The sequence below is a fragment of the Magnolia sinica genome, chromosome 19 (genome assembly GCF_029962835.1).
Source record: "Magnolia sinica isolate HGM2019 chromosome 19, MsV1, whole genome shotgun sequence".
Lineage (NCBI taxonomy): Eukaryota > Viridiplantae > Streptophyta > Magnoliopsida > Magnoliales > Magnoliaceae > Magnolia > Magnolia sinica.
The window spans coordinates 31,951,522-31,962,864 of record NC_080591.1 but is presented as its reverse complement, the minus strand read 5'-3'; the positions used below and the strand labels follow the sequence as shown (position 1 = coordinate 31,962,864).

Below are 11,343 nucleotides of genomic sequence, written 5' to 3'. Positions count from 1 at the left end.
AGTAGTATGCCAATGATCAATCAGCTTGTCAATAACAGACCCATTTCACATGCTAGTCATACTTAACCTAACTGATAGCCCCCTACACTTGGGCAGATAAGGTCACAACCCTTTCCAACCGACCTTAATACAATAAGAGACGTGACCTACTGGTATTTGGCACTCGAACACTTATGTTATCTACTCGATCTTAACATTGGAGCATCCTACTAGTACCACAAAGTTTAATGGCTTTCACCCAAGGACATCTATAGCACCCAAGTGTTATAATACATATTTTCAGTTTCCAATCCTACCAGCCACGATATGTCTGTGGAGGCCATAACCCCAAAATCGTTAAAGTGTGCAAGTAGTCATGACATACAGAATACGAAATGCATGAGTCATACCATCCAACTCATGCACCAAACCTGCACATACCGTATGTTCATGTGGGCGACTCTATCCCATATGAGGTCCCCTAAGTATCTCAATCCGAAAAGCGTATGCTATAATCAATTCTCATCCACAACAGGCATATAGATTATGTGTACGGGCACTTAAATGGGCATGATATCCATTACACTAAGCTTGTTACCAGTGTGTCCTATCAGAATAAGTACACTAGCATGTTATCTATCATATCATCTTATAATCGACCTTAATTGGTCCTATATATATAGAGAGTGGGACTCGAATGACATGCCCCAATAACAAAGTAAAAGTCTATGTGGCGTGGCCCATGTTAAACTAATATCGGCTCCTCATGTAGCCTGTACATGAAAAGGTCTAGTAACAGGATGCAAAGCATGGATAAAACATATACACCAAGCGTGGCCCACTGGGAACAACCCGGATAGACACCCACATGTGCAACCTATGTGTCACTAGGCTGCCAATCTATTGGGCACATGGCCCACTGATGATATCTCAAAACAATCATATTATCAACGACATCACTATAATTACTTCAATAGAATGAGTTGCACTGTTTAATCATTATTGATACAAGTGGTTACACATCGTTGGTTAGTCACTAGCATGTGATCGTGTGCTTGTAGCCCATTCGAGTCTTGAGATTTCGTCATTTCAACACAGTGTATATTGCAATGGGTTTATTACAACCACAGTGTATTACATGCATATAATATTAAAGTTGATTTAATAATTAAATTCAAACCCCTATAATTATATTCTGCATAGATACCTTTAGATTGTAGGAATTCTAAATCCATGGTGCCAAATATAGCCAGGGATCTCAAGTCGAGGGATTTCCCAAATCCAGAAATCCATGAGATTCCAAACGGTTCTAATCATTGTCGATAACTCATCAAGCTTTAAAGTGGGACCAATTTTACATTATTTTATAATATCATTTGACTAAAAAAAAAAAAGACCACCTAAGTCTCAAGATAAAGTAACTAAAATAGTAAGTGAGACTTTTACTCCATCTAAATTACTAAAAACTGAGAGAATCTGTATGAGGAAACTGTGTTTAGTTGGAATTTACTCGTTGACGGACATCTTCAACTGGAACCCACGATGGTGGACCATTCTTCTCATAATAACCATCACGGTCTTCCATGCAGAGCCTCATATGATGCAGAATCATAAGATGGCTGTAAATGGTGGCTTCCTTTAAGTCCACGGATTTTGATTGGACTAAGGATTGTGGCCATATCTTTAAATTAAAGACGTGTAACAAACTGACCAACGTTCGGTTGGCTAGAGCCTATATAGCGGAAATCATGTGGGGGAATCTAGGTTGTTCATCATGTGGATCCATGGTGGAAAACCAGGCATGCACCCATCAAAATCTTTTTAATCATTGATCCTTTTATCGTGGATGTGTAGCCATCTGATTATCAGCTGACCTGAATTTCAGGCCATCAAACATGCAAAGTGGGACCCATGCGATGATCAGTCCTTTTTAAACCATCCATTATTTACAAGTGAAGATTAGCACAATAACTTACTTTCATTAATAACCAAAATACGATTATTACACAGAGATTCGCACACACAAAACATAATAACATAAAATATGGCATTTCCCACGTTTGGACGATGTCATCACGTCCGTGGAATTTGAGATGATTCCCATTGCTAAAGATGAACCTGGTCAAGCAGGAGATTTCACTACAACTGTCGGATAATCAAACACCAAGATCTTCTCAATTGCTGCAGCGAACGTACCAGAGAATTCGATGTGTGATGGATGCCCCAGAAAAGCGGAGAAATCTTCTGCATTTCGGAATGTCAACAAGATCACGTGTGTGAACCCTTGTCGGAGCATCTCATCGCTTCCTGTGTCATGGCCCCTGCAATCAACAGTGTCGAAGGAGATCCAAAACATGAAAAATATGAAATACCTTTTATTGCATTGGGGCTCTGATATCAAACATTGCATCAGAGTCTCCAAGCTCTATAAAGAGAATAAAGAGAATATATCACCATCTTCTTCTCAGGAGTAACCTTTGAATTCAAAAGAGTCTCCAAGCTCTATAAAAATAAATAAATTTGATATTGTTGACCAAAGTTTAAACAAGGCCACTTTACAAATCTGTTAACATAACTAATATAACCTTAAACCATAAATTCGTGACTTTCCAAAATACTAAAGATTTCAAAAGTAGTACATTTATTAAACAACTTTTAAACTTTAAGCTATTATAAAAGTCATGAACCTTAAAACACTCTAAAAATAGCAAAAATCATAACCTATTAAAAATGTTAATTTTTAAATATAATTTAAATTTAACCTCTAAAATGATTTGTTTAAAATAAAAAATAAATAAATAAATTAAATTAAATAAAAAACACCTTAAAAAGGCCATAGGTAGCCTTCCAGCTATATTGGCAAAAAGGATACATGGTCGTTTGAAAACCACCGATTCAAGGGGCCGGATTTCAAATCCCCTGTTTGTTTGGCACCATAAAGTAAAATGAGGGTTTCAAATCCCCTAAAATAAGGGAGTTTGAAATCTACTGTGAAAGCTTGGTTACATCTAAAATCCTTCCAAGCATTGCACGTGTAACATATATACTAAAATATATATCACTAAACTATTAATCTATTAGACACACGGCCCACTAATGATACCCAAAATAATTAGATTATCAATTGCATCACTATAATTACTTCAATACCATGATCAGCTTCATCCAAACATTGTCCATGTAAATCAACTGTTAAAAATCGTTAGTTATATGATTTTGCGCTTGTTGCCCATTCCAGACTTAGAAATTCGTCATTTTCAGGCAAAGTATATACTTCTAAGGGCTTATTACAACCAACATGTCAAATATTACATTTGTTCACTAATTAGAAATATTAAAATTGATTTAGTAATTAAACACAAGCCCTCTTAAATATACTATGCATAGCTACTTTTGTATTAAAATTGATTCTCAGTGCCAAACACAATATGAGAATTTTTAATCCGGGAGATATCAAATCCAAGGGTTTCGAATTAAGGGTTCTAAATCCAAGCTCCCAAACAGGCCCATAGGATAACCATACGAAGGTATAGCGCACATTTAGTCCTGTTTTTGCCCAGCTCGAGAATTCTGGCCCGATTTCTTTGAATCCTAACCGTTCAAAAGTCATTCGTCACATGTACTACAACAATAAAGAATTCATTGGATTCTTCATATACGTATGGTGCAGGCTATAGTGCAAATATGTACGCTTATGGGGATGTACATGCATAAATATATACTTTAAATACAAGTGTTGGTCGACTACCACGTGTTTTTTATACCACTAGTGTATGGTTGTGACTCATCCACCGTACACGGGAAGATATGCACATCAATTCAGAACCAAATAGTGGACTCCACTGTGGCAGATTAAATGGATGGCTGAAAATAAAATACTGGTCTGAATTCAACTATCGATATTAAATGCTTCAGATCGTTCTATCAGTTTCATTTTTAATTTATCATCCCCATGAGTTTTAAATTAAAAAAAAAAAATACATGACATTGTATACTGAGTACGTACATACGCGTATAGTAGTCTCGAAACCAAATCGTTTCCATCATCTATGCAATTTTTAGCAAACTGCATACGATACCATGATCATACATACATGCAAGTGTATACATATGCATAAATTAACACGTACATGGAACTGTGCCGAAAGTTTCTACGGCACTCTATCAGCGTTCCCTTCGTAGAAGTTGGTCGGTGATTCAACATAAGCCGCTGATAGTATGGGCCAATTCAGTAGGTGGCCAAACAAACGGACGGTTCAGAAACAACATGTACAAAACGATAGGCACATATTCTAAAGCTAGAGTCTTCCAGTATTGGGGATTTCCGTTTTGTGGACCATCTTAGGAGGAATGTGAGATTAACGATCTGGATCTCTGAACGGTGGTCCCTACTTCTGCCAACTGAAAACTTGAGTATACTATGCAATGGTACCGGAGCAGATCAGGTGTTACCCGGGTAAAATTGTGGTGGTTGTTACCTTGACCTTGGGACCCACCTTGATGTATATGTCGTATATCCATGCCGTCCATCAGTTTTTTCCATCTCATTTTAAGAAAAGACCCAAAAAATGAACCATATCCAAATATCAAGTGGACCACTCCACAGGAAACAGTGGTAATTTTACGCTCACCATTAAAAGCTTTCGAGGGACCATCATAATGTTTATTTTCCATCCAAGCCGTTGATAAGGTCAGACATACCTGGATGAAGGGAAAACGAAAATACCACCTTGAACCAAACCTTTCGTGGCCCAAAAGAAGTTTTTAATGGTCAATCCCAACTGTTTGTTTCTTGTGGTATGATCCACTTGGGATTTGGATTATTTTCGGGATCGTGCACTAATATGAGCTGAAAAGCTGATGGACAGCGTGGACACAAAACACATGCACCTGATCCGCTCCCCAATAATACAAACCCTCGGCCCACCCAGTGCCTACCAAATACAGACATGTGCTAGTAAATACGTAGATACGTATGTACATGTATCTACGTACATATGCAGTACCGCGAATAGGATTTCCAATCCTACTAGGACACATTCATCTGTGATCTGGGAGGATCATCAGGTGCGCCCCACGTGTCCAGGCCCAAAACTCAGGCTGGCTGGGTCTTTAGGTGGCCACGCCTATAAATAAATATGGATGGACAGATGGAAGAAACCGATGGTCCCCCCACCTCGAAGTTAATCGGGCCAGGGCAGGAAACGTACATGTTGGGACCCGACTGATGAACGTCCCAGATCAAAAGAAACGAGAGGGAAGAAGTACCATTGAAAGGATTTGACAGTGTCCATCTCAGAGGCCAGCTTCTCCATCCCTTTGAGCAAGTCTTCCACCACCACTCCTTCCTTGAACTTGGCCAGAACCAAATGGTTACAGTCTCCCATTTCTGCACTACTGAGTTCACCCGGGTGGGCCGGCACTATATAAAGAGCATAAGTTGTCAGCTTTCCCATTCTTAGGAGTGGCCCGCCACTTTTGTCTGTGTCAGATATGGCCACCATAACCCACTGCGCCTTTCATCGGTACTGTCCCCCACTCATCATGGAGAATGGGTCAGACAACCGCGTCGACTCATTGTTGAGTTTAGCTAGGTCAGGTCGACTCAGTGACTCAGTTGGATTTACTCGGGGACTCGTTGTGTATCCATCGAGATTATATATGGAAGTTCAACTATGGTGAAAAGACTAATGATTGAATGCGTCCGGCAATGGATCGACGATTCTTACGGGTTAGAAGATTCTAGCTATCAAATCTGTTACTCTTCTCACGCTGAAAGTGTTCTGTAGATTGTCGTTGTTGTTGGTATTCAATTGGAACATGTGGCCACATGTGTAGTGAATGGCCCCATTTCATTATATATGTGACAGTATCTATGTATGAGTGTACCATTGTCATATACGGCCTAAATCAAACTAAATACCTTGTGACCCTAGGGGCTAAAATAGTTGGATTAGGAACATATACATAAAGATTGTCCTAATTACTCAACCACCGATTGACATGTAATCTAGCTATTTAAGAAGCGGAGAGTCCTTCAAAAGAGCCTCTTTTTTATTTTCTTTTTGCATTGAAAACAATATATTTTATCACAACGACGGTAGATTGGTCACATTCGCCAACAAAATAAATAATTATAGAGAAAATATGAAAATAAAGGCCAAGTTTCAATTTTATTAATACGAATGTAAATGCATGCAGTACAATCGGCATATAAAAGTAAAATAAAGTGAAAATTACCAATGACAATTCGAGCGGCCAAGATGACCGCAGACAATTGACAATCTTCTAGACCTGGATAGTCGTGAGATAGTCTTCAAAACCTGAACAGTTGTGAGACAGTTGTGGTTTGGTCTGTGGTTTGTGACTTAAGAATCTCTAATTAAGGACTTAATAATTTTGAAGGTATTTGATCATGGGATCATGGATAGTTAACTAGAATATATTTGACCTTTTGTAAAAATGCACTAGACAGAAGTGGAGAACTAAATTAAGCTAAGCTAATAGATTCAAACTTGTTGCAGCATAGTGTTAGATAGAAGTGGAGTGGTGAAAGTAGTCTAAGCTAAGAAAGAATATGCGTCCATGTGTGATAAAAGATTGATAGGTAGCATTAAGCTGAAGATAATTGTTTGATTGGATTGGCAAGGGTCCATAGCTCTTCATTCTCTACTACTTTTATAATTTTGGACTAGGTAGTAGCCCTGTGTATGGTTCCTTGGCTTTTGGGATCGACGTTCCAATTGGTTAACGTCCTTGGTTTCATACGATTCTATTTGGAGAAGGGGCTAACTAACCATTACATTGCCATGTATGGTCACATTTCTGTTTCTAGATGGCTTACTCCTCTAGTGCACCACTTAGGAGTCTACAGCTATTTGTGGCCAACTAAATCTAGTCATGAGTCACTAGATATCATTGCCTTCGCATTATACGAGCACACGTTGCCTACGTGTGCTCTCTAAATGCTTTGTGTGTATATAGCATATACTTGCTTGTCACATTTCGCCGGGAGGACGAACATTGGTCGTGCACACATCTTTAAGCATCCTAGACTTCTAACGTGACACACGTCTTCTACTAAGATGCATTCAAGATTCGCACGATCTCTCTTTCATACTTCGTGAATACTTTTTTTAGCCTTCATACAAGTGTATGCTGACAAATGGGGGCATCCTATTCATCGGGTCTAGCTATGAGAAGTTGGGGGTGTAAACAATTGTAGTGCTTGCAGAGATTGGTTGATGAGTATTATCTCAACTTGCAGAGAATGGATGGTGAGTATTGTCTCATGAGTAGATTTTTGGGACAATCAACCATCTACTATAAGGCACAAATAAAGTGTTTGGCTCAAGAACCATGGGCTCCACATGCACACATATCATTTGATCATATATAATCATTGTATGTGAACTTTCACATGCGTACTTGTTTTTCCCATTCATCATTGTTTAGGTACCCGAGCGGTTAAAAGGGTGGACCCCATAATTAATATCACAAAAGTAGAAAATAGGATGGTTTCATTCATAAGATGGACCATAACATCCAAATGAATGGACAGAAATGAGTTGACTCAACCTAAGGATTGTTTGAGAAATTCAATCAAACATGAGGCTACACAAGTGAGTGAGGGCATGTATTTAGTTTTGTGTGCGATTAAGAAGTGCGTGTGTTCTAGAGTCATACTCAACTCAATGTTTGATTGAACGCTGGTGACCCCCACACTGAGATGGACCGATTAAGGCCAAGTTTAGGACTCAACCTTCATCGTCAGCGACCAATTGTAACAACGATCACATAATTTGCGATGGATAGGGATCAGTCCTTCCTAATGTATTCTTTTTACCTTGTGTCTTAAGGACTTCTTATTTCACCACTAATTGTAACTAATTATAAAGACCTAAATATTTCATATTTATCCACTTTATTACATCACTTTTTCTATGCAAATACATTGTAATATGGCCAAATTAGATTGATTTTCTACTGATATGAAGATTTGAGAGTCTAAGCCAACTATATGCTTAAAGTGATTATTTAAAGCCCAAAAGAAATAGAGTTTAAAGAATTGAAGAATTGAATATTAAAAGGAAGATTTGAAGTGTTAAAGATCCAAGGAAATTTAGTGCCAATGGAAACACCCTGATCCATAGCTCAAGTGGTAGACTGAGTGAAAGATACGCTGTTTCAACACTGAGGTCTTTGTATCGATCCCAAGTGGGGGTGGCTAACAGTGAAGTGTGAACTGACAGTGGGGTGTACTAACAAGCTAACAAAAAAAAGTGCCAATGGAAGAAATTTGAAGATTCAAAGTACATTGAAGATTGAAGAAAAACAACACTTTTCGATCCCATCGACAGTCCATCGATAGGACTCGATCTCATCAAGTCACAAATCATGAAATTCTTAATTTTCTATACTGATTGCTTGACTGATTGTTCAATCCCATTGAAAACACTTAGATTCCATTGAGAAAATCATGAATTTTGAAAGTTCAATGTTGGACAATTTTTATACATTCTCTAATGCTATTGAGTGAATCTTCAATCATATCGACAGGTCCTCGATAGGTATCAATCTTATCGAAGTACCCATCGAAAGAGGCGATGACTGCGTAACTTCATGAAATTTCTAAGCTGGTGAAATTTCTACATGAAAATTTGAGTTTAAAATTTACTAAATTTATTTGATTTCTCAAATCTAGTCCCAATATGCTTAATCTAGTGTTGTTGAATTTGTAAATCAACGGATGGATCGCTAGATCTAAAGATGTCAATTTCTCCCCACATTTGAATTTATACTAGAATAAGTGAACACATAAGCAAGATAGATTTGAGTTACTAAGTTAGGTCTACATGGTAACACCCAATTAACGAAAAGTACACGGTGTTATATATGCCTTTTTTATGCTACACTAGTACATGAAACTAACCAATGGAGGCCTGAATTGCAAATATTACCTCAAAATGACTCAAAGCCTCTACTGTCTAGTGTCAAGGCACGGAAGTTTGACCTAAAACCACTGCCTATTGATCTTAAATATGCCTATTTAGGTCGAGATGAAACATATCCAGTGGTGATTTTTTTCCACTTAGATGAAGGTTAAAAGAGTATGCTGATTTCTACTCTCAAGGAACATAAAGGAACCCTTGGAAAATTTGAGTTTGAAATTTGCCACGAGTCTCGATCCTTAATTTTTTTAGTAGAAAGTAAAATGATTTCTAATATTTAGTGAAACCTATATACATTAGACGACTTGTTAGAATAGAGGTATAAGAGTTGTGGCAAATTTTTAAATATAGCCTATTAAAATCTAGGTTGCGATGACACACATAGACATATTTGAGATAAGGTACACCATTAGGAGAAAATTTTACTACTTGTATTAAAATGTACAATATTGAATCTCGAGGGAGAGAATTTTCCTTGGGTGGGGGTAGATTGTAACAACCCTAGTTTTGGTAGTCAGTCATATACATTTGTATATACAAACAACCTTTATGGGAAAATAATGGATGCTCAAAAGCACTGCAAATTAAATTATTCTCATTCCTATTCACGGTAGAAGTACTTAATTTCGATGACGAAATTCTCTTCAAGGGGGTAGATTGTAACACCCCATACTTTTTAATACTCAGATATTACCATGAAGACCTAACTTAGTAACTCAAATCTATCTTTCTTATGCATTCACCTTTATTCTAGTCTAAATTCGACCATTGGAAGAAATCTCCATCCTTAGATCAAGCGATCTATCTGTTGATTTCCAAAATGGACCATCACATCATCAATGAAACCTATTTTTAGAATTTGATCTCCTTGATAGATAAATCTAACCGTCCATTATTAGTATTTAGTATTAGATTAATGGATCCATCGATCATCAACCTTAGAAATGGGTTATGGATGATACACAATTAGATTATAAGAATTGGACCTTAAATCCAATTGTTAATCACTATATGGATAGTCCTTAGAACCTTAAAACCTTTGGATTGGTGTTGATTAAACTTAAAACAAATCTGACCATCGGATTGGTGGAAATCAATAATTGATCATGAAATCACTTGGTATGGCCCACCTGAGCTATGGATTTGTCTCATCACTGCCTAGGATCCTATTGGGACCAGTAGAAGCATATGAGCATTGCATATCTCTTGACCCAACCCTATGGGCCCCACTTTAGTCTATGCATGTGCACAACCCATGCACAGCCCCGACGCACCGAACTCGAATTCTGGTCGAACTGAGCGTTGACCCCAGTTCTCCTGTAAAGGGAGAGATTTCTCTCTCTTTCTTGATTTATCGGCTGACATCAGTTCAAACGAATTGTCTATTTCTTCGATCAGTGGGCCACTTGTTGAGACTAAAATATTACATATTTAACCCTTAAATTACATTAGTTATCCTGACATTTAGGTGTTAATTCGATTTACTTATATATGTTTTCATCATGAGAGGCAGTTTTGGGCCGAAAAATGAATATGCACTTAAAGGGATGGATTTAGAGCTCAAAAGAAGATAATCAATAATTAGATATTTGGAAGTCATTAATGAAGAATTCACATGGCAAAGATCCAAGAAAACCAAGTGCAAAGGATAGAGAAAATATTGGCAAAATCACAAGTTATACAAAGGAAAAAACAGATTGTTCATTCTGGCCGAAAGTGCACAAAACAGTCTAGCATGAATTATGAATTTCAGACTTAACTTGATTCCAATGAAGCCAACTTCGATCCCACTTAAGACAGATTAGGTGGGACCTAAATTTGACAAATTTTGCACAAATTTTTCATATGCGACTTCGGTGCGACCGAAGGTAACTTCGATGCAACCAAAGTGTAACATAAGTGCGTAAATCTAAGGTCAGTTTACGAATTCTCCAAGACGGTGCAAAAGTTGGAGTTCCACAAATATATTAATGATATATTATATTTGTGGAACTCCAACTTTTGCACCGTCTTGGAGAATTCAATTATTGACCATGCCCATAGAAAATGGAAATATTTATTCATTCAAACTATAAACCATGAATTATTCAACATGAAATCCAAATAACTTGAATCAAAGTAAACTAAATATTAATGAGAACTACAAGCTTCATCCCTTAGCCTTAACTAAGATTTTAGCCTACAAAGACTAACATCTTAGAAGAAAAACTAAAAAGATCAACTAGAATCCATGAAGAAATCGAAGTGGAAGAACATTGTTGGCACTCCACCTTGGCCTTCTCTCTCTTTTCAAACCCAAGAAGATGATTTGGAATCTTAGTTAAGGCTAAGGGATGAAGCTTGTAGTTCTCATTAATATTTAGTTTACTTTGATTCAAGTTATTTGGATTTCATGTTGAATAATTCATGGTTT

General features: G+C 37.4%; 1 protein-coding gene across 2 annotated transcripts; it reads right to left on the bottom strand.

The window, feature by feature from the left end:
- Window positions 1-1,938: 1,938 nt before the first annotated feature.
- Window positions 1,939-5,678, bottom strand: LOC131235345 (stress-response A/B barrel domain-containing protein At5g22580-like). 2 transcript variants are annotated; one of them, XM_058232498.1, is made up of 2 exons: window positions 5,248-5,498; window positions 1,939-2,300 (listed from the first exon to the last, which is right to left on the bottom strand). In XM_058232498.1, exons 1-2 carry the CDS (start codon window positions 5,481-5,483, stop codon window positions 2,102-2,104), a joined length of 435 nt encoding a protein of 144 aa, XP_058088481.1. In that variant the 5' UTR covers window positions 5,484-5,498; the 3' UTR covers window positions 1,939-2,101. The 2 variants fall into 2 exon arrangements, with proteins under 2 accessions (XP_058088481.1, XP_058088482.1); XM_058232499.1 differs by lacking the exon at window positions 1,939-2,300 and adding an exon at window positions 3,998-4,189 and having other exon boundaries at window positions 5,190-5,678.
- Window positions 5,679-11,343: the final 5,665 nt, after the last annotated feature.